The 24,911-nt window shown below is 38.1% G+C and overlaps 1 protein-coding gene across 4 annotated transcripts in view; it reads left to right on the forward strand.

Annotated features, from left to right (window-relative positions):
- The window catches only part of asic5 (acid sensing ion channel subunit family member 5), a 68,434-nt gene that overhangs the window by 38,960 nt on the left and 4,563 nt on the right, over nucleotides 1–24,911 (forward strand). For all 4 annotated transcript variants that reach the window (XM_018095900.2, XM_018095892.2, XM_018095894.2 and 1 more), the window contains 7 exons: nucleotides 13,320–13,641; nucleotides 15,476–15,713; nucleotides 17,606–17,728; nucleotides 19,132–19,281; nucleotides 20,864–21,011; nucleotides 21,367–21,423; nucleotides 22,279–22,447. In XM_018095900.2, coding sequence (XP_017951389.2) covers nucleotides 13,320–13,641; nucleotides 15,476–15,713; nucleotides 17,606–17,728; nucleotides 19,132–19,281; nucleotides 20,864–21,011; nucleotides 21,367–21,423; nucleotides 22,279–22,447 — 1,207 coding nt within the window. The remainder of the gene's footprint in view (nucleotides 1–13,319; nucleotides 13,642–15,475; nucleotides 15,714–17,605; nucleotides 17,729–19,131; nucleotides 19,282–20,863; nucleotides 21,012–21,366; nucleotides 21,424–22,278; nucleotides 22,448–24,911) is intronic.

The raw sequence follows: 24,911 nt of genomic DNA on the forward strand, positions 1-24,911 counted from the left end.
AATCAAAACACGAGAAAGCACAAAGAAGCACAAGAGATATATAAAAACATATAAAAGGGTTCATTTATCATTCCCAAGGGTGCAAGTGCTGAAGCACTAAGGGGTGCAAGAGCCCCCCCCCCCATTGAAGCTTTTACACATATATGGGCCACATGTACTAAGCAATTTTGAAGTTGATGAAAAGTTGATTTTTCTTTTACTTCTAGATATTAGTACTATATTTTTTTTATTTTGTTTCTTTAAAAAAAAATTATTTTTTTTTTTAAATTTTTGAGTTTTTCAAAAAAAACTCCCATCATTCGTGATTTATTGATGTTTTGTTAACTTTTTTTTTGTTAAAAAAAAATTCAGCAGGTTTGATCTGTCGAATACTATTGAGTCCTATGGAGGCTTAGAATAGTAGAGGAATAGTTAGCAGAGGAAATGTCATTGACAGCATGTTCTTGACACATATTCAAGGATAAATTATAATCCCATCATTATTTTCTGTTTCACCCAGTTTCAAGGAGACGTTAATCCCAGAAAATTTAAAAAAGTTCTCGGATCATTCACTCTATTTATTTCAGCTAATGTGTAACAAGTGCTCAGCCATTGTGAACTATAAAATATTCCCATATTATTGTGCTATCACCAACATGTTTAACAATATGCATTCATATCACATGCCATGACATTTTTAATAGACTGCCATTGAAAATATCTGTTACATATAACATTGCACTGATTGGCTCTGTGCTATAGTTTTTTTTAAAGGAGAACAATATTTCCAGAATGAATACTTAACCAACAGATAATTTATATTATTTTAAGTGACCTATTAAAGAATCTTACAGAACTGGAATATATATATATATATCAGTAAATATTGCCCTTTTATATCCTTTCCCTTGAGCCACCATTTAGTGATGGGCTGTGTGCTCCCTCAGAGATCACATGACCAGAAAAAATGCAGCCCTAACTGTAACAGGAAGTAGTGTCGGAGTAAAAGGCAGAAATCTGTCCATTAATTGGCTGATGGGGCCTAGCATGTATGTGTTCCTTGGCTTGTTTGTGTGCACTGTGAATCCTATGATCCCAGAAGGTGGACCTTTATTCTTAAAATAGCAATTTTCGATTTAGGATTACCCAACAACACATACTACTAAAAAAAGTATATTTTTATGAAAATGGTTTATTTAGGTGAAGCAGGGTTTTACATACAGTATGAGCTATGTCATGCAACATATTATTATAGAGGAGATAGAGAGATGGGGGTATAGTTTTCTTTTAAAGGCAATCTGTCACCCTAAGAAATAATTCTAAATGTATTTCTGCCATGTTAGTTGAGCAAAATAAACTTCACTTGCACTATAGAAATAATATAAATCTTGTTTCCTCTAGTCTTGGGGGCACATTTACTAAGACACGAATCTGAACCGAATTGGAAAAATTCCGATTTGAAAACGAACATTTTGCGACTTTTTCGTATTTTTTGCGATTTTTTTCGGCGTCTTTACGACTTTTTCGTTACCAATACGATTTGCGCGAAAAAACGCGAGTTTTTCGTAGCCATTCCGAAAGTTGCGCAAAATCTGGCGATTTTTCGTAGCGTTAAAACTTGCGCAAAAAGTTGCGCTTTTTTCGTAGCGTTAAAACTTGCGCGAAACATCGCACCTTTTAAGTTTTAACGCTACGAAAAATCGGCAGATTTTGCGCAACTTTCGGAATGGCTACGAAAAACTCGCGTTTTTTCGCACAAATCGTATTAGTAACGAAAAAGTCGCAACATTTTTCCGAAAAAATCGCAAAATACCGATCATTACGAAAAAAACGCAATCGGACGCATTCGGCCCTTTCGTGGCTTAGTAAATGTGCCCCTTGGAGTTACACAATCACAGCAAGCAGGCAGCTGCCATTTTGTTAGTAAGTAAAGCTTTGCATCATCTTGTTTATATGCCAGAATGGGGACCTGATGCCCATGCCCAAGGACTGAAAAAGATGGAATTTTCCTAAATTATGAAGAGTAAAAGTAATGAGGAGTGAAATGTTTCGGCAGGTTTTGCTGCAACAAAATAGCGATAGGCTACCATGGCCACAAAAAGGTCTCCAAGGAATGGAAATATTTGCAGAGAAAAAACACCTGTTGAGTTCAATGTGTTGCACAAATTTTCACCATATTGCAAATTTGTCAGAGAAGCAAAATGGGACAGATTCACTAATCACTAGTTGGAAGCATTATAACTGAGCAACATCAGGAGCAATGAGAGAAACTGATCAGCTGATACTAACAGGAAACTAGTGCTGGTCAGTGTTTTGCTTCCCTCTGTGCTTGGAATGTGAGGCTGCACCCATGACTTGGCTCTCGAGCATTAATAACTAAAAGACGTTTTTAGCTTTATACCATACACTTGGATGTACAGATCTGTGCTTGTTTTTATGTAAGCTTGTTTAACATTTGGTAAATCATGTGATTGTACTGTTGTAATATTTACTTTGCTCATTTACTTTTCTAATCTTGTCCATTCTGCTACTCAAGGTCTTTCTTTGCTTTAGTGCATTCTCTGTTAACTAACAGTTGATCCATTGCTGGTGGTTAACTGCATGATTTGATCATACGTGGTGACCGTTTTGAGATGCTTTCAATGGCCATTAAACTCTATGTTATACACATATACTGTGTATAAAGGTTAAATAACATAACTAAATAGCAGAATTCTATTGTTATTTATCATTTTAAAATACCTTTTGGGAACTCTTTCAATGATTTTATATGGGAGAATCTGTAGAAGAGTTATTGTAATTAATTTTGTAAATTACGATAGCTAAATCCTAAATCGTTTTTACCCATGGCAGTTCCTCACAAATGAGGGAGTATTGACCCTAAGAGCACTGTGCACGACAAAACAGTGAGGCTTCACTATAATGTTTTTAACCCTTTGGGCGCCAAGCACGTAGCTCCTACGTGCTGCTATAAAAAGGCGTTGAATGCCCAGCACGTAGGAGCTACGTTTTATTTACCTTTCGCTTGTTCTCTGCGCTCGCTGCTTAGTCCGAGCGCAGAGAACAAGCGAAAGGTAAGGAACCCCCTAGACAACGCGCAGAGGGGGGTTACTAGTGGCCCCTGGGGCGCGATCGCTCAGGGGCCCCATAGAAAAAGTCGGGCACATATATTCTACGTGCCCGACTTTTTCTCCTCTCTCCCTTCCTTCCTGCGCGCCCCCCTCCGCCCCCCTGCTTCCTGTTACTCACCGTTTCTGCTGCTGTGGCTGCATCTTCTGCCTGCGTCTGATCTCCAGCGATCTGCAGCTCCATGGACCCCAGGTATGTGCTACTTACACACACAAACACACATACACACACCTATTACACTAATACACACTTATACTCACACTTACACACATACATTTTCACACATTCATAGCACTTATTACACTCAGTTACTTGCACACACATGCACACAAAACACATTTTGCCATGTGTACTCACTCACTCACTTTTGTAATTTTTTTTTTTTTTATCGCATCGTTTTTATTCTTGCCTAAAAAAAATGTTTTATTGCCATTGCGTATAGCGTATTCGCTAACCGCACTGCGCAATACATTTTGTGTATTATTTTGGTGTTTTTATTACATTTTCTGTGATTTTGGTGCCATTTTATTGCCTTTTTTAGTTATGCATAGTTGTTGTTTGCTTTACTTTGTCTGTAAACCTAATTTGCCCAAGCCAGAATACTCAAACTGTGATTCTATTGCAGATATCACTAGGAAAAAAAAAACCCATTGATTTTAGTTTTTTGGGGGGGGATTTTAGCGATTTTACTGCATTTCATATTGTTCTTTGTTATTTGTCTAGCACATGGACATTTTGTCTGCTGTATTTCAATTTGGCTTCCTCTGTGCCCCACATAGTTTAGTAAATCTATGCATATTGGGCATCAAACTGTTCAGTAGACCCCTGGCATTCATATTTAGGGTGTTTTAGGTTGGTACGTTATGAAATGTGGGGTACATAATGGGGCAAAATGCAAGCTTTGTGACGATTTTCAGAAATGTTATAAAAACCGTTCTGTTTAGCATAGCTTTGTAGTTTGGTAGTTTGCAGTAGAAAGATGTATTTACCCATTTTTGTTTTGTCAGAATGTGTACTTTCAGAAAATGTATGGTTTTCTAGGGTCTCTGTACTGTTAGGGGTTCTTATGGCACATAATACACACACCGGGTGCAAAAACTGCACAAGCCGGAGCGTCATTCGTGAAAACTCATATGCACTATTTTCATTTGGGTGCCCCTGTACTCCGCATAGTTTAGTAAATCTATGCATATAGGGCATCAAACTGTTCAGTAGACCCCTGGCATTCATATTTAGAGTGTTTTATGTTTATACGTTACAAATTGTGGAGGTACATAATGAGGTAAAATGCAAGCTTTGTGACGATTTTCAGAAATGTCATAAAAACCGTTCTGTTTAGCATAGCTTTGTAGTTTGGTAGTTTGCAGTAGAAAGATGTATTTACCCATTTTTGTTTTGTCAGAATGTGTACTTTCAGAAAATGTATGGTTTTCTAGGGTTTCTGTACTGTTAGGGGTTCTTATGGCACATAATACACATACCGGGTGCAAAAACTGCACGAGCCGGAGCGTCATTCGTGAAAACTCATATGCACTATTTTCATTTGGGTGCCCCTGTACTCCGCATAGTTTAGTAAATCTATGCATATAGGGCATCAAACTGTTCAGTAGACCCCTGGCATTCATATTTAGAGTGTTTTATGTTTATACGTTACAAATTGTGGGGGTACATAATGAGGTAAAATGCAAGCTTTGTGACGATTTTCAGAAATGTCATAAAAACCGTTCTGTTTAGCGTAGCTTTGTAGTTTGGTAGTTTGCAGTATAAAGATGTATTTACCCATTTTTGTTTTGTCAGAATGTGTACTTTCAGAAAATGTATGGTTTTCTAGGGTTTCTGTACTGTTAGGGGTTCTTATGGCACATAATACACACACCGGGTGCAAAAAACTGCACGAGCCGGAGCGTCATTCGTGAAAACTCATATGCACTATTTTCATTTGGGTGCCCCTGTACTCCGCATAGTTTAGTAAATCTATGCATATAGGGCATCAAACTGTTCAGTAGACCCCTGGCATTCATATTTAGAGTGTTTTATGTTTATACGTTACAAATTGTGGGGGTACATAATGAGGTAAAATGCAAGCTTTGTGACGATTTTCAGAAATGTCATAAAAACCGTTCTGTTTAGCATAGCTTTGTAGTTTGGTAGTTTGCAGTAGAAAGATGTATTTACCCATTTTTGTTTTGTCAGAATGTGTACTTTCAGAAAATGTATGGTTTTCTAGGGTTTCTGTACTGTTAGGGGTTCTTATGGCACATAATACACATACCGGGTGCAAAAACTGCACGAGCCGGAGCGTCATTCGTGAAAATGAATATGCACTATTTTTATTTGGGGGCCCCTGTACTCCGCATAGTTTAGTAAATCTATGCATATAGGGCATCAAACTGTTCAGTAGACCTTAGGTGTTCCTAGTTGGGGTGATTTTCCTTTTGTAGGCAAGAAATTGTGTGAGATAAATGCGGCAAATTGCAAAATTTTTAGGCGATTTTCTGAAATGTCATAGAAACCACTAGCTTTAGGAAAGCTTTGCAGATTGATACTTTTGTGTAGAAAGGACTCTTTACCCTTGTTGGATTTGTCTGAACGTGTACTTTCCAAAAATATATGGTTTTCAGGGGTTACCCTACATTTCTGCAGTTTCTATCCCACATAAAAACTGCCATGTGTTTATGAATTAGGTAAAGGTAAGCCATGAAATTAGTGTGCACTAGGTATATTTTGGGGTCTCTAAGTGCCATGTGCTTTGATAGACCTATGTACAATGGGCATCAAACTGTTCAGTAGACCTCTGGGGTTCATATTTAGGGTGATTTATATTGGTACCTGATCACCTATAGAAAATAAGATGCTGCATTTTGGAAGTTTTGAGGTGATTTTTGGAAATGTCATAAAATTGGCAAACTTAGGAAACCTTTGCGGCTTGGTACTTTGGAGTAGAAATACATGGGTACCCATTTTAGAGTTCGGGGAATGTGTACTTTCCAAAAATATATGACTTTCTGGGGTGAGCGTACTTTTTTGTAGCATTATCCCACATATAATGATGTAAATGTGTTGATTTTGCAGAAGCTGAAATGACAGAAATGACAGATCATATGGGGGTAGGTTCATATTGGGGCCCCTACATGCCACATACTTAGGTAAACCTAAACATATTGGGCATCATACTGTTCAGTGGACCCCTGGCGTTCAAGTTCAGGGTGTTTTATCTTGGTACCTAATGATACATGGGAGATTAGATGCTGCAAACTGGAAGCTTTGAGAGGATTTTTGGAAATATTATCAAAATTGGCAACTTTAGGAAAGCTTTGCAACTTGGTACTTTGGAGTAGAAAGACATGGGTACCCATTTTAGATTCGGGGGAATGTGTACTTTCCAAAAATATATGGCTTTCTGGGGTGAGCGTACTTTTTTTGTAGCGTTGTCCCACACAAAATGATGTAAATGTATTGATTTTGCAGGAGCGGAAATGACAGAAATGGCAGATCATATGGGGTATTTTCACATTGGAGCCCCTACATGCCACATACTTAGGTAAACCTAAACAAATTGGGCATCAAACTATTCAGTGGATCCCTGGCGTTCAAATTTAGGGTGTTTTACCTTGGTACCTAACACTATGTGGGAGATAAGATGCTGCAAAATGGAAGCTTTGAGGGGATTTTTGGAATTGTCATCAAAATTGCTAACTTTAGAAATGCTTTGCGGCTTGGTACTTTGGAGTAGAAAGACACGGGTACCCATTTTAGATTCGGGGGGATGTGTACTTTCCAAAAATATATGGCTTTCTGGGGTGAGCATACTTTTTTGTAGCATTATCCCACATATAATGATGTAAATGTGTTGATTTTGCAGAAGCTGAAATGACAGAAATGATAGGTCATATGGGGGTATGTTCACATTGGGGCCCCTACATGCCACATACTTAAGTAAACCTATACATATTGGGCATCAAACTGTTCAGTGGACCCCTGGCGTTCATATTTAGGGTGTTTTATTTGGTTACTTTATGACCTGTAGGGGATAAGATACTATAGACTGGAAGCTTTGAAGCGATTTTTAAAAAAAATCACAAGTTTTGATAAAAACCAATAACTTTAGGAAAGCATTGCGACTTGATAGTTTGGAGTAGACAGACAGTTGTGCCTATTCTGGATTCCCCAGAATCTGTTCTTTCCAAAAATGTACAATTTTATGGGATAAACCTTCTGTTAGTGGAATTTTTGTCCTTGAAATCTAAAGTATGCAGCTTTCTGGAGCAGTGCTTTGGAAATTTGGTAGTGTACTGCTGGGAGTTTTTGACCTACACAAGTGAGAAATCTCCATAAAACTATATATATTTGGTATTGGCACGTTCAGGAGACATGGGACTTTCCAAATCAGGTGTATTTTAGTGCATAAAATAATTTTTGTTTCTGGTGTATGTGTTTATATTATGGAAAATATTTTTTTTACAAATTTTTTAGACATTTAGAAGCCTATATCTTGTTACAGAATTGGAATTACACAAAAATTTCACCATATTTTGAAAGCTTAGGATGTCCCGAAAAAAACGATATATAGTTTTCCTGGGTAAACTAAAAGTCCCCCCGAGGAAAAGCCCCTAAAGTCAAACAGTGCAAAATGTTCAAAAACTGTCTGGCAGTAGAAGTTCCACTTTGTTCAAAACGGCTGGCAGTGAAAGGGTTAAACTCATGCCCAGCTGTGCAGCAGGCAGGATAGACAGGTGTAAATACCAGAGGGCTCAATTACAATCACAGCTACAGATGCGATTACACAAGAGTAAGTGCAACATTGGCCTCAGGAGCGTATAGTGCTATTCAGTAGCAGCACCATGTTATTATCAATACATATTCCTTTTGCTGAGGTTCACATAGAATTCCATTTCTATATCTTCATCTGTTGTAATTTATGGAAACAAGAAATGTAACAGCTGTGGGGTGGCATATAAAACCAAGATACAACACGTACACAGAACCCCACTATCCCATACTTACTTCCTTTGGGGAGGTAGAGGTGACAATATCCAGCTACCTATTAAGGTATTATCTGTAACAGCCCAAGGCAACCAAAGCCCTTTAGCAGAGAAGGTACGGGAATCCAAAAATGCTCCCCATCTTCCCCTAGCTCCCCATCCTCTTTCCTGCAGACTGTCTGTGCATCCCCTGTGCTGCTGTCAGTTACATAGGGACCAACTTGCAATATACTGTGTATATAGAAAATAAATGTTACAGTACAGGTCTGATTTGTAATTACTTCAGCTTTGCATAATATGGCAGCTCAGAAACGAGTGCAATTTGCATCATTATTTAGGAGTGAAGCATCAGCTTCTATGATTGCTGATTTTGGACAGCCCCTAAGCTTCAACAACTGCCCTGAGCATTCGAAGATGGTGACCCCCCATGCACAACTTATAGGGATGCTGAACCTTTTAGCAATATTCATTTGTATGGTTTCAACTGTTTTTATTATTTCATTGCCACTACTCAAAAGAAGATGCATTACTACTGGAGGCAGCAAGTTCAGTGCTTGGGTGACTGACCTACAGTACGTTATGTTGCACTGTTATTTTAACAGAAATAAAGTGAGTAGAGTATAGCAGTAGGGCCTGCACAAGCCATACACTTACAGCAGTGCAGTTCACTATTAAGGTAGCAGAATTTGGATTTTAAAAAAAAACATTTTACCGGTTTTAGTCTTGCAGACATTAATTGGAGCAGCCCAGCAACGATTTCCCTATATCTTATAGAAAACACTATGGCAGCTGCAATACATATTAATAACAAAATTGTAGCTAAAAAAATCTTTTTTCTGAAGAATATCCCATGCACGTGTCTTTGAGAGAAAAAAAATAGAACCTCATTTTAACACCACCATCCCATCAGGTCACAACAGCTTGAAAGTCATTGAACTTTATTCCTCCCACTTGCAGTGCACAGGGATTGGTGAGTTGGGTCCCCATTGCATCAGACTTTGTCCTTCCTAGCATTATCAATATTTATATTTACACTTTAAATCACTAACACTGAGAAGAGGAAACAGAGCTCTATCACTGCTACACACGTGCCATGGCTGCACTTACTGAATACACAGCCCTGCATGAGCAAACACTAATGCGTGGGTGGCATTGGCCTCTCTGCTGATTTTGGAAGTTTTAGTTAGCCCTTATTTTATACCTATAGAGTGAAGTACATTCTACAAATATTATAACCCATGATAGAATTCTCTAGGGAGTGCCTAAAGTTCTTTTGTTAATTCTTTCCTTTAAGGGAACACTATAACCTCAAACAGTGTAGGTCTCTATAAAGTATATTGCATGAAACAGCTTATATGTAAAGCCCTGATTTATCTAAGCTAGAAATGGAAGTTTAAGAACAAACTTCATGTTTGTTTGAAAAAAAATGTGAAGTCGCTGAATGAAATCTGATTGGCTGTTGGTGGCACTGCATACTTTTTTCCAAGCTTGAATATTAGTCGCCTAGTGACAATCACTGTGCAAAGGTGGGAACCCTGGTGTAAATAGTGTGAGAATGGCAGCATTTAATATTTAAATCAATAATATTCAAGGGGTGAAATCTGATTGACTGTTGGTGGCTCCACCCACTTTTTCTAACCTAAATCTGTAGTCAACCAGTGACAAACTGTAAAGTTTGGGGACCCTGGAAGTTGCACAAAGTTGCCTGCAGGAGGAAACCACACATCTTCAGAATACCGAAGAATGGGAAGGGCTTTCCGCCGGTGACTCCTATTGTTGGCAGTTGAAAGGCATTTTGGAGCAGTCGCCTGCAATAGCAGAGATCTATCGCGGGCGACTAGTTTTCAAGTGAAATTGTCTGATTGGCTGTTTGTGGCTCCACCCACATTTTCAAACCGCAGTTACCTGGTGGCAAAGTTAGGTGAAATCTGATTGGCTGTTTTCAGCTCCACCCACTTTTCTAAACTTGAAACATAGTCACCCAGTGTCTGATTGCAAAGGTTAGGAACCCTGGAATAAATAGTTTGAGAATGGGAGTGTTTTAAATGTAAAACAATGCAATTCAGTGAATGAAATCTGATTGGCTGTTGGTGGCTTCGTCCACTTTTACTAACCTTAAGGCTGATGTCCCACAGAGCAGTTTGGTCGCCCTCGACAGTTGCTTTTTTACTGCTTTATATGATGTTATGCTTAGTGCTAGCAGCAAACTTAACTCCTATTGGCTCAAATATACATGTTCTTTGGGGTTTTTTTGCACCTTACAGGACAAATACTAAAGCTGAAAGTGAAATCACATTCTTCTTTGTGATCCCTACCAGCAAACAAATCAGCCACTGAAAACCCTGTGTAACAAACAAACAAACTCCCTTCCTCTTTTGGTATTCACCCTAACTTGCATGTGATGTACCAATACGGATGCAAATTGCTATCAGGTACACACAGTAAGTTGCAGCACACTTTATCTCACAGCATGTTTGTTCAAAGGATTAGGCATAGAGAAGCTCATTATACAGAGGGCTTCTCATTGGCCTGATGGTTTGCTTTTACTTTCAAATTTTGCCCTATGTAGTGACAAAGATGCTTCCTAATTAAAACAGACAAAATTCCTCATTAAAACAGGCAAAAAGTTTGATCAGCACAAGCCCTATTTATTGAACTAATGTTACAAATGTGTTTATACTGCCCCTTTAATTATAGTCATAGAAGAATCCAGACCAGTCTGGGATACAAGACTTTATTAAAAGAGTAAGAGTATGAAAGAGGTAAGATCTTCAGTGCCTTTATATACTGTATGTAACTTTGAAATTACCCATTTCAGTATAAATATTACAAGACCACAAGGCTATTATTAGCCATATATAATACCCACAGGAGCCAAGAGCTGTACAAAAAGACAATCTTGCACTTTACTAAATCTAAGCTAATATGCATCGATTTGCCTCGAATGAACTGCCTGTGTGCTCAAAATAACCTCAACTTCACTTCAACAAGAAACATATGTATACTGTATGTAAGTATATATATATCTATATATATATGTATATGAATATATTATCAAAGCAAGGCACACAGATCTTTGTACTAATAGTAATGTAATCTGTGTGTTTTCGACGGATGCTAATTGGTATCAAGTACATAAGTTGCAGCACACTATCTCACTGCATGTGTGTTCAAAAAGTGTCACTTTCAGCTCAGTTGAGGAGAATGATGGATGCAAGTACCTTTTGACTGGCATCACATATCTGCACTTTTGTACAAATTCTAGCACTTGCCTCTTGTTCTTAAATGAGCCCTTCTAAGTAAGAAATGCCATATATATTATTAAAAAATTACAGTTATGGGATCCATTATCTGGAAACCCATTATCCAGAAAGATCTGAATAATGGGAATCTCCTATAGACTCAATTGTGATGATTTATTAGTACACTTAGGGGCACATTTACTAATCCACGAACGTCCGAATGCATTTTTTTCATAATGATCGGTATTTTTGCGATTTTTTTTCGACGGGCGCGAAACATTCGGATTGGTTTTTCCGCCGTTTACTATAGCACAATACGGAAAAATCGTGACGGCGACAAAATAATCGCGCAAAATACGATAAAGTCGTGACGGCGCCGAAAAAAGTCGTGACAAATACGAAACAATCATGACGGCGAGGGAAAAATCGCAAAATTTTTGTTTCCAATCCGTTTTTTCCCATTCGGGATTCAGATTCGGGGATTAGTAAATGTGCACCTTAAAGTATAGAGATCCAAATTACAGAAAGATCCCTTTTCTGGAAAGCCCTAGGTCCCAAGCATTCTGGAAAACAGGTCTCATACCTGTACTGAAAAAAAAACTATAACATTAAGACATAAACCTGTTTTTCTTTATACCCTTCTCTAGGAGATTATTTTTGTAGAAAGAAACTGGAAAAATGAGTGTAATTCTTTATCATTAACCCAACTGTAAGTTAAAATCAGTGTTTGTTTGCTCTTATGTTTCATTGTCTTTTGTTCTCAAACAATAAGCTGTCATAAATATGACCAGGCAGTGATGCTTTCCTAACAACCTACCTATTACAGTGAATGCTTTAAGTACTGTATATTGACCTTACATTAAGATTCCATTTGGAATGAAATAACAGGTATGGAATGCAATTCTTTCATTAGAGTAGCAACACAGGAAGGTTGATTACTGTGCAACATAGGGAGCATTATTATCTCCACCCACTGGATGTTCCATAAAATATCTGCCTGAACAAACTGCATTCAGCCTTTATATCCTGAGGTTCTACCGCCATGGAACATGAAGACAAATGCAGCACTCCTAAAAGCGGTACGTCTATGACCAGGGATAGAAACCATGGATGGAAATAGTCCTTCTAATAATCTAATAATATTATGTTTATTTCTCTTTATAGGTTGCAGTTGTATAGTCATGGGTGGTTTAATGTTTCCACTTTTATTGAAGTTGTGTTCTCTGCCATGTTCTTTTTTGTACTTGTTCTATGCTGTTATGCTAAGTACATTATTTTAGGTTATATCACAAAAAAGTAATTTAAGGCTGTCTGGTATTATGGTATGATTCTCTTAGGGGGGTCTGGTTGCTTCCTTTACACCAAGAAGTGCAATAGATGCCACAGGAATAGTTGCCTGCTTTTATCTTAGTAGACTTTAGATGTGCTGTAGTCTATTATATAGTTCTTATTAATGCTGTGCTTAGTATCCTAATTTGGCTTTTGAGTCTGGAGGTCAAGTTGGAGGAGATGATTGAGAAGATCCCGTAATCAAGGTTGCAAAAAAAGTGCTTTCATTGAATAGGATTCTGTTTTGGGATACAAGTTCAATTTTGGGTAACTCCCTTATGCATTTAATTAAATGAAGAACCTTATATTTCCAGATACTTATAAATTATAAAATCACAGAGACATCCTTTTAGAGATTGTTTGTGCAAGATATGCCTTGTCCAAGTATGAACTTCAATTTTTTTTCTACCTTAGCCAAGCCTGCCTGGAGGGTAATATGTATTGCCTTCTTCTGACAAAAGGTTCTTCTGCCTCTGCTAAAGAAAGCAACAGCACAGATCCTACCAAGACTGTACGGCAAGTCTGCAGGGAATGCCAGTTGTAGGCACGCTATTCAGTGACATGAAATTGAAAAGCTGTCTGCATTTCCTATATGCAAAATGGAAGAGTATGACATAGAAAAATATGCCAATTATTTTATTTACTTCTCTCATTACAGGTTACTGGAGTAAAGTCCTCTTGTACTTGAGAAAACATTCTGTCCCATCACTGGAAGAAAGAAAGAAATACAACCACGGCTTTGCAACTTCCACCTCATTTCATGGAGTTCATAATCTTGTAGAGAATGGAGGCTCAGGAAAGAACAGCAAATTCCGTACAGCCATATGGACGTCTGTGGTTTCTGTGTTTATCATCATGGCCTGCTGGCAGGTCTGCACTCGGGTCATCAATTATTTTAGCTGGCCAACAACCACTTCGGTAAATGTTCAGTATGTGGAAAACATTGACTTCCCCGCCATAACCTTCTGTAATTTAAACAGGTAGGAGAAGTCCTATGATTTAATCGTATTGTTTATTGCAGTTACTTATTCTTTTCTATTTCCGTGCCCTATGCTGGCAGGCTGGAAGTTTCCAAGAAACCACTTTTTGTGCTTTAGTCTTGGAATGGGAAGTAGAATTTTCTGCAACATTGAAAATTGTTTTGTCTGTATTGATGAAATGAAAAAAAAAATTCCATAATTTCATGCTATTTCAATGACTTTAATGTATTTTTTCAGAGTTGGTAAACCTTTTTTAAAATTTGCTACAAAAACAAATTCTATATGGTATAATCATGTCACCAGCTTAAAATATTGAACTCAACCAAGCCAAAGTACCCTCCATTCAATCCAGTCTACAGACTAAAAATTCCTTCTGCATTTATTATATGTTATTGCTAGTAAGCTGTCTGCTCTGTCTTATTGTGCTTGTGTGCCTTGGCACCTGCTGTTGCTTAGAATGATTACTGAGACTCATAAGTTTTGCCTCAATGCACTTTTTATTCTGTGATCTAGTTAATGCTCCATCTAACTTGCAGAGTTCTTTCCTCTTCATTTAAAATGCTTACTGTGTTCTACCCTATAGCTACAACTAATTGCCCAATGACCCTCTGATCTTCTGAGAAAATTATTTAATCTCTTTTCATACCTGAGTCATGAAGGAGACCAAGGGAATAGGTGTCCTCATACCTCAAAGCTTTCTGGATAATGGGTTTCTGAGTAATGAATTCCATACCTAGGTATCACTATGGAATGGAAGCAGTGCCCTGGGCACTCATATACTGGCTGTTGTGCTTTTACCAGTGAATCAGATTTTGGGTAAAATGTAATTCCAGCTTTCCCCATAGATTAGTTTTCATGAAACCAATCATGAGATATGCTTTTCTCTATGAACTAAATTGGAGAGGGTGATTTATCAACATTCGAATTCAAATTCTTTCCACCATTTTACATGTTTTGAGCCAAAAATCTCAGTATTGAAAATATGGCTCAAAAACACGAATGTTTCAATTTATATTAAGTGCGAAAAAATCCAAAAACTTGAATGTAAACCTTTGGTATCTAAAAGCCAGTTCATGTAGAAGTCAATGGCTAGGCAAAATCAAGGCATTTTTTCAATTTAAGATTTTGAGTTTTTTGAGTTTGTAAATTTCAAGGTGTTTGAGTCTTCCGTATTCTGATTTTTTAATAAATAAGCAACCATTCATTTTTAATTTTTTTAAAATGCGAGTATATTCGAAGTAGAAAAACTCTCAAATTCACAAATTCGAAAACTGATAAATAAGCCCATTAAACTCTTTTTATTAAAATTCATATTTGTTTCATTTTCATATTTTTTTCTACTTAATAACCACCTTATTTATTTAAAAAATCTGAACAAAAAACGCAGTTTAATAAAACCATGAAAAAAGTCGAATACCCTGAATGTGAAATTTTGCTTAGGCCAGCTCCCATTGACTTCTACACAACCTCCCAAGCTCTTAGATGCTGAATTTTTACATTCACCTTTTTCAAATTTTTTTTGCTTGATAAATATCAATATTTTGTGTGTTTTTAATTATTCAAATTTTATTTGATATTTAGCATGCAAAAGCATCATGGAAAAAGAAAATACAATCATTAATAAATAACCCTCTTTGTGTTTTGGATAACTAGGCAGCTTGTACTGACAGCTTATTTGTATTGTTTGGCGGATAAATCTGGAATGACTTGGGGCTAGAGATGGCATTAAACAGGCTATGAAAGTGCCGTTATGGGTTGCATACAAATGAGTGTGACAAACCATTCACTTGCTTATCAGTTAAAGTGCATTATGTCCTTTTCCGTTCATTTGTAGGTTCCAGACCAAAGCTGTGAACAATCTCAGTATCGCATTTTTCTTGTGGAATATTGTGTCTGCTGTTCTTCACTTTACCAGCATTGCCAGTGATCCCGGTGAAATGCAGGAAGTCACGGATTTTTTGAAACTCAACAAAAACTTCAGCATTAAAGAGTTTACTAAAAACTATGGCTTTTATCTCAACAATAGTACACTACTGAAATGCAGCTTTTTTGGCTATCCATGTTATCCAGAGGTACTGTGTACTTGTAAGTGCTGCTAAACATCCAGTGTAGTGAGGCCATAAACTATCTCAAAGTTATGTTCAGAAAATATTTTATGTTTAAAATGTGATGCGTGTTGCTTTAATTATGATTATTAAAGGAGACATATTGGATAAATGGGAAAAACCCTAATTTTGTAGGAAATTATGAATAATATACAGAGCTCTCTGTATAATAATATAATCCTCTCTGTAACAATGGCCCCTTTATTGGAGCTCCCTATAGATCCTATCACTTCTCCCTCCAGTGTGAAATGAAGAGTGGGCGTGTCCTAACGGTCCCTGCCAGAAGCACAGAAGGAGGGGGAGAGCCAATCACAGCCCTGCACTCACACAAGCAAAGACAGGCTTCAGTTCCCTATCAGGTCAGCCTAGCTGCTGATTGGTTTCTATCCTACAGTGCAGTGTACTGAGAGCCGGCGGCTCCCCTGCACATCCAGAGAATTCAGCCAGCAGGAAGTGGAACAGATGGGCGGGGCTAGTGGGGTTTTTGTGGAATTTCTCAATAAAACAGTTAGAAACACAACTTTTTAAGCATAATCCTTCTATATCTAGAGGAGTATAATTCACTGGTACATTCTTAATTTTTATAGAATATGTCTCCTTTAAATTCATAATCGAACAATGCACATGGATCACTTACTGTAATTGCATCATTGGGGCATATTTATTAATATAAGCTGCTGGGCAGAACTGCTAGCTGTACTATAGTCATGAACAATTTTGAGAAGTTGTTCTGCTTAGAAAAATCCAGCTGTGTTTTTTACCTAAACAGAGAAGAGATCCTCTTCTTCTGAAATTTTTTCCTGACAATAGAGCAGTCAACAGAACTAACCAGCAGGTGGCACTGTGGTTTCAATATCATTATATTAACAGAATAAAAATTGCTAATATCTTGAAATCTAACAAAAATGATTTATGGAAATTGAAAAAGGGCTTGGATGAACACTAAGAGCAACTTTGCATTAAAACTGCTTTAAATATGTAGAATTGCCCCCCCCCCCTTAGGTAATGTAGTTTTAAGCATGAGAAAAATACCAGGGGTCATTAATGTCTGCAAGTGCAGTGGGTTAATGCAATTTCAAATTCAGTCAACGTGTTTTTGTTTTTTTTTAACCAGAAATTCAGTGTTTTTTTCCCATGATTCCAGTGTAATTGAGGCATCTGTGGCCGTTGAGTCACAGTTGATTAATTTCAGCATAAACAATTGCCCTAAAATGTTCCCGTGGGTGTAATTTCTGGTGCTCAGCTTGAGAGTGACGTGTGCACCCTATTCTTTTAGCACAACTGTGCTGTGGTGATTGGCCCAAACCACTGTGGGAACCCTGGAGCCTGGTTTGGAGGTGGCGGTAGCTCCAAGGCAGCAGCGCCAGAAGCACAAAGCACAACTGTACTAAAGTGCAAGTAGCAAATGTTTACCCTAGTATCTTTATTAAATACTATTTATCAAGCAACCTTCTACGGCCAACTTAGCACCCATAACTGTGCTTGCTATTGTGAATGATCCCCCCACATTTTGAGCAGGGTTGGTTTGGCAGGCAAGCCCCTGAGATATGGCTAGAGATAGCTACACAAGCTTATTTTGATTTCAGCCAGCAACAAGAGCACACTGATCATTTTATCTACTGAAGAGATAGAGCTAGGAGTCAAAGCTGCATTTGTTTTCTAATAAATACAATGGTACGTGTTGGGAGTCACAGCTCCTATTTACTTTCTGCCATTCCAACCATTTGGACTTTCTGTAGAAGAAACCTAGATGTTATAACTTCATCAGTTGTTATGTTTAATGGGAAATCTATTGAAAATCTTTTCATCTGTTGTTTTTATTTGCAATCAAACTTTATTATTATTACTGTTTTTTTAAGGATTTTGAACACATTTTCACAGAATATGGAAACTGTTATACCTTTAATTACAATACAGTTTCAATGAACAAAAGGATCACAACTGCTGGAAGAGGACTTAGTGTGCTGTTTGATATAAAACAGGTACCCGGCCAAATTCTATTCCTTTATAATGACTTGGAATGAAACAACAATATATTTTTTAACTTAGAATTCTTTATTGTGTTATTTTGATCATATGAAAGAGCCAGTCAAATGCTTTACAGTTGTAAGCATCATGGAAAATTGTTGCACTGCTTCATATAACATTTTACAGGTATGGGATCCCTTATCCGGAAACCCATTATCCTGAAAGTTCTGGATTACGGGAAGGCCATCTCCCATAGACTCCATTATAAGCAAATAATTCTAATTTTTAAAAATGATTTCCTTTTTCTCTGTAATAATAAAACAGTACCTGTAATTGATCCCAACTAAGATATAATTAATCCTTATTGGGGGCAAAACAAGCCTATTGGGTTTATTCAATATTTAAATTATTTTAGCAGACTTAAGTTATGGAGATCTAAATTACAGAAAGATCCCTTATCCAGAAAACCCCAGGTCCCGAGCATTCTGGATAACAGGTCCCATACCTTTACAAGTTTAAAAAAAGAAAAACAAATGATATGTACTGTACATACAAGAACATTTCGCTCCAGCATAGCAAAGTACAAAATGCTGTGACTTTTCAGCATGCAAACTCTAGCGACATTTCGGGTATACGATGTGCGCTTTTTCAAGCTTAACAAGACAATCAAATGCTAAAGGTCAATTCCAAACATTTAAAAAGGCTAGTACAGGAAGTGACACCATCATGGTAACTAAGTAACAGATATACATACAAAATCCATTGTACTTCCTATTAAATAAAAAAAAATCCTAAACACATGGACATTTAGAATGAGCAAAATAAGCCATATACTGTAGCTCATAAGAATAAATACAAATCGTAGTCTCTATTCAATCCTCTTGGTAATGATTTTAATTTATGTATCTACTACACCTCTCTCTCCTTTAACTTGAATTCACGATTTCCTCCCTATTTGAACGGTGAATTCCTTCCAAGACCATACATTTCAATTGGTCTGCATTATGGCCTTCTATAAAAAATGCTTTGAAAGTGGTAATTTACTATTTCCTAGGCAGATGGAGGATTTATGTTGAGAGATGCGTGACTTGACCATTAGGGTTGTCTCACTTATATAGATGAGCCCACATGGGCAAGTCAAAGCATAAATCACATATTTTGAGGTACAGGTATAGTGCCCCCGTAACTGGACTCTATATCCCATATTTGGATGGATAAATTCCTTTCCTTTAATAACACTGCGACATTGTGTACAACCCATGCATGTATATCTTTATCATATATGCTATATACAGTACCAACATATTCAGAAAAAGGGCAGTTAGTTATTATCAAAACTGATGCAGGACAGCAAGGCTTACATTTATTTAAACTTTTGTCCTACTTGCAAATCTGCTCTATGTGTTCTTCCAATCAGACAGAATTCACTGATGAGCCTTCCCTGGGTTTTGTTGATGCTGGAATCTCATTTGTCCTACATTCACCCCTGGTACCGCCGAGATTTGATGGCCTTGGGCTACACAGCCCAGCAGGGATGCACGCTCACGTTTCAATGCGCCGGTTCAAGGTGATTATTTTTTTAATGTCTTGCAAACAAAAATGCACATTTTACAGCAAACTTCCTATTTTTCAGTCTGATAAATATTTGCGAGATAATAAGCCAGACTTTTCTAACAATATGTATCTTCAAAGATGTCGGAATCCTACAAACCCATATTCATTTGTGCACATGTTGCCAATTAAGTTTGCATACTTAATGTACAAAGCTTTGAAGACATAATAAATCTACCTCTACAGGAGCTTAGCAGGACATAAAGGTATAAATATCATCTTCAGAGAATTACTTTAACTTTGTAATATGCTCACTAATAAAACTGCCCATTAAAAGGGTTTCAACCAAAACTGATGTAAAGAGCCGCTTGTAGAAAAAAATAGGAATTATTTTAATATAAACAATTTCTAGAGCTTAAAATTGCTGTTGAGGAAGGCATTTAAAACACTGCCAATATTCAGTATATTTGCTGTATCAAAGCATATTGCTAGTAGAACTTTCCTTACCTGGGGTAATAAAAATCCTTATGCAGTAGAATAGAGGCAAGGGTTTAAATGAGGTAGCTTTATAATAGCTAATATAATAAAGAAACCATTCAGCGATTGAGCTTATAAACACCTTCTTAACTGCAAAAATTGGTTTTTAATTTTCTTTTGAAGCTAGATAATGGAGTGCTGGGGTAATGTGTATAGTATATAATACAAGCCACTCACCTATGTGCACCCAATTACTGTAGTTTTGATTGATTCATGGGATGAGCTGCATTTTTTGTATATATTTGTATGGTAAGGGGAAGTGGCTATTCCCTAATTGAATGCTTGCTCTCCCAACCCCGCCCCTTTAAGGATAGCCTTGCAGTTAAGAAGGTGTTTATAAGCTCAATCGCTAAATGGTTTCTTTGGAATAGGTCATGCCATATAGAGAGAAAAGCAGGTATGATCTTTCTCCCCCCAAAGAAAATATATTCTCTCTTTTCGCTAGGTTAGGACTGATGCAAGGACACTGCCTTGACGGGGCGCGTCAGCTTATGCATACTTTGTACAAACCGTGTAACTAAACGTGTCTCTTTTCACTAAAATGCAGAGATTTTTCCTTCAGTCTGTGCAAAATTGGTTTTTAATTTTCTCTTGAAGCTATATAATGGAGTGCTGGGGTAATGTGTATAGTATATAATACAAACCACTCACCTACATGCACCCAATTAGTTTTGATTGATTCATGGGATGAGCTGCATTTTTTGGATATATATATATATATATATATATTTATGAGGGATGTAATTCCCCAATTAAATGTCAGTGTGCTTGTGTCTATTCTATTGCATGTGGACTTTAGCACAGTGGATTGGGCTGTAAGAGGCTTAAAGAGATACCATCACCAGAAATTAAACATTTACATGTATCATAACTTTGTCTTTTCATGCTATTTATAATTTTGCTTTAAATGTACAGTATTTGCCTGATGCTTTTACAGTACCTTTCTAAACCCCCATGTTGCCCTTATGTATGGTGTCTGTAACTACATGCAAATGTTCTTGTATTTAAAGCAATATTTAATAACCATTCACTTCTAATATTATTGATTTTATTAATGTTAGACAGTTATCCAGGAGCACCCTTGGGGTGAATGCAATCCCTCATTGAAGCTGAAATACCATGAAATTTACAGCACTTATGGATGTTTGCAGGAATGCAAATCATATTACATACAGAATGAATGCGGATGTATTCCATTCCTTCTTCCAGGTAACGGCAGCTTCTCTATTACATCACATGTTAGTGAATCTAAAGCTATCAGTTATAATCACTAAGGTCGCTAAGTAAGAGTTTGGCTTGTTTGGTTTTTCTGTGGTTCAGTAATATGGGGCAGAGAGAATTAAAGAATTGGGAAGGAAGAATAGGCTCTACAAAATAGAATCTACAGGGCCCAATGAAAAGAGCTAACCATGACACTAAAAGGGTTATTAACAAAGGGACCCACGATTGGTTCCATGTATTTGTTGAATGGTTAAAGAAGCCTCTTAACAACTTGTAAGAGGGTTCATATTATACATAGTGATATTCTCCCATTGTAATCGGATATTTATGCATTTTACAACAGGTAATGGAAAAGAATGTGATCTCCAGCAGCTTTATAACTGTGTTTCTCGTGCACTTTGTAAGTGAATCAAGTATCAGTATTTATCAGTTTGTATAAATTTTTCCTGGTGTGTATGCACTCTTTAAAGAAATTATATATATACTGTATAGTGTTTATTGACACAGCTAATGTGCCAGTAGTATACTACTATTGCAAAGGGTTAGCTTATTAACTAAAGTTCACTAGAACTCTTTGCGTAATTATTCAAGCTAAATAGTACGATTCCAAATTAGAATTTCAAATATATAGGATTTCTTTATTTCCACTATTTTTAAGGGCATGGGCATGTGTTATATCACTGTTACACAGCCAAAATTGTAGGTAAGAAATATGCAGACTGTGCCAGCAGAGTACAGGGTCCCGGGTAGAACGGTACAAGCCGACGTGCCAGTGTGAACTGTAACCTATTTTGCTGACTTTTGCCTTTGGGAGTAATAAGGAATCGCAACCATCTGTCAGTGCAGTTGGCTCAAGACCCAAGTCCTAAATAAATTTAAAGAACATCAAAAAACGAGAGAACAACAATCCAGACAAAATATGTAAGAATCAGGAAAGGAGTGTTAACAAACTATTATGCACGTGGCACCTCAGTGGGTAGGAGTGACACCCCGTGGGCTTCCTGCCCTCCTGCCTCAGTTAATAAAATGATTCCTATGTGTTTGCTACTCAGAGCAATGTCCCTCATTGGATGGCCTGGACCATTTTACTTTTAGCTCCCAAAATATTTCAATAGTATATAATATTTTTCTGTCTATTAAAATTCACCAAACACTACCAATCTAAGAGATGTTTAATGCTTTTTCTAATAAATGATGTTTTTTAAGCAGCAATACATACCATAGTTGCATTACCCTTAGTTTCCTTGTTATTTAGATACGATCGAAAAATCCGAATTGTGTTCAATGGGAACGTACAATTCTACCTGCCCCGTTCCTTGTGAAGAAACAGATTTCCCTGCTACAATTTCCTACTCTACATTTCCAAGTGACAAAGCTGCACAGTTTCTCTCTGCCAAGCTCAGCAAAAGTGCCCTGTATATGAGGTAAGGCTCCGCTAAGAGCTAAAGCTACAAATTAGATAAAGTAAATATGTGTTTTTTGCTTTGTTACCTTTTATTGATCAGAAACACAAGATCATAGTAAAGTGGCCTTCATTTCATAGCTTTGTATGCAAACACAGAAGCTCAGGTTATTAGACCATCAAATACTTTAAAGCAAAAAACATAGCTCCATCACTAGGTGTGTATGCGCATAATCATTCACATGTATGAGGGAACGCCAGCTGCAAGCTGCAAAATGAGCAGACTATTGATTGCGACGTGTACCTGGCGGAAGGTAAGCCCATTTCTACATTTAGTTCCTAGATAAGAAAATAGGTAATCCATAGAGTAAACATCAGTAATGGATTGTATAAGTGAAGACTAAAAAATGTTTAGATAGATGAACTGTGAGACTGTAATGTGAATAAAATGTAAATGTTCTCTATAAAGCAAAATGTCAGGGCTTAAAATAAATACATTCCAATTTTTTACAACTGTAACAATAATCAATTCTAAAAATTAAAAAATAATAATAATGAAGAAAGACTGTCTCAAAAGATGACTACATTACAATAACATTTTAGCCAACACATCCATAGGGAAATGCATAAAAAGGAACAAACATTGCCATTATTCCACCGGCAGATGGGTCAATAAATAAGTATTCACAAATGAATACTCCTTACATTTTTTCCATTAATTTCTTTTATTAAGCATGAGTAAAATTCAAGAGTTCAGCAATAGTGTCATTCCACAGTTCAGCATTAGTGCCAATAAGAGTTCATCAATAGCGGCATTTAAGAGTTCAGCATTAGAGAAACTCAAAAATTGAGCATAAGTGGATCTTCATTAAGGTTAGGGGAGGCCAAAACCCTCGCTTACTGGCTTACTGTATATTGCGTGTGAAGGGCAGTGACGGGCAGTGTATGGCTTGTACCCGCTGTCACTGCATGCAGGCAACTTACTGGACTCCTGAAAGCTTTAATGCTGCTGGTATTTCCCTGAGAGTTTAAGCCCTGGGACTCCTGCCAGGCTTTACTGAGACTTAAACACCAGCAGCACCACGGGAATGTTACACAGTGGCTGGGATTTCTGATTATGAAGTTGCTGCTGTTGACAATGTAGGCAGTTAGCTTCCACGTGCCCCCCAAACTGTTCCATAAAGAATGGCAGTTACAGACCTTAAGCAAACATAAACACTAACTTTAGACAATTCCTATAGTCCCTATGTGCTAATGGCTTTGCAGCATCTCCCTTCCCTTGCCGTACCCAGCCATGCTATTTTCAACTAGATGCACACTTTGGTTAAACTTTGGTTCTAATGAGCAATACAGGCTATTAAAGCAAACTTTTATCCTGCTATGTATGTTGTGGGTATTATACGTGAAATGTATAATGTGTGACATGCTGACTGCCTGTACTCGCAAGTTTTGGGGGAATTAGCAATGGTAGGCAGGCATGCAGAGGATATTTAGGGCCAATTCTTCCCAACATCAACATAAGACAGTTCATAAACAGTCAGGGTTATGATTTGTCCCTCCTTCAGGGCTCTCACCTTCCAGAGTAACTCACACTCGGGCTTCTCCTTAAGCCTTGCTGACTCCTCTCAGCACTCATGAACCCTCTGGGCTACTCACTTAGCCCTGCTGTCTCTCCCCTCCTGGGATACCAGCTCGCCAGCTTCTGGCACACATAGGCTTCTCACCAAGCCTCAACGTTCCAGCACTCAAACACGTGGTCGCGGCTCCCTCTGCTCCTTGCAGTGGCAGGCAGCACCCCCAGCCCCTCTGGGAGTTCCTCACACAGTCAGGCAGGGCCGCCATCAGGGGGGCACAGGGGGGACTGTTGTCCCGGGCCCGGCCGATTGTTGCTTTAAAGGGGGCCCGGCCATGACACAGCTTTTAAGCACGGGCCCCCTTTAAAGAATTACGGGCCCTTGGGTCATTGGTGGTCAGCGAGTAATTCAATTGGCTGGGCCCCGTGCGTACTGACGTCACAAGTACACACGGGGCCCAGCCAATTGAATTACCCGCTGACCACGGGCGCAACCTTATAAAAACTGCAGCGGCAAGCCGGTGGGCATAAGAAGAGGATACAGCCGGAGGAGGAGGCGGCGGCGGATGATGTAGAAGGCGGGTGCTGGGGAGAGCAGGGAGAGCCACAGGACATGCCTCAGGAGATGCCTCAGGAGGATGGTAGGGAGGAGGATGTTAGGGGGGGCTGGAGGATGTTGGGGACGACGCTGGGGGAAGCTTGAGGATGGTAAGGGGGGCTGGAGGATGCTAGGGGAAGCTGGATGATGGTAGGTGGGGCTGGAGCATGCTGGGGAGGATGCTGGAGGATGTTGGGGAGGTCGCTGGGGGGAAACTGGATGATGGTAGGTGGGGCTGGAGGATGCTGGGGTAGGATGGTAGGTGGGGCTGGAGCATGCTGGGGAGGATGCTGGAGGATGTTGGGGAGGTCGTTG

The sequence above is a fragment of the Xenopus tropicalis genome, chromosome 1, assembly GCF_000004195.4.
Source record: "Xenopus tropicalis strain Nigerian chromosome 1, UCB_Xtro_10.0, whole genome shotgun sequence".
NCBI classification, from domain to species: Eukaryota; Metazoa; Chordata; class Amphibia; order Anura; family Pipidae; genus Xenopus; species Xenopus tropicalis.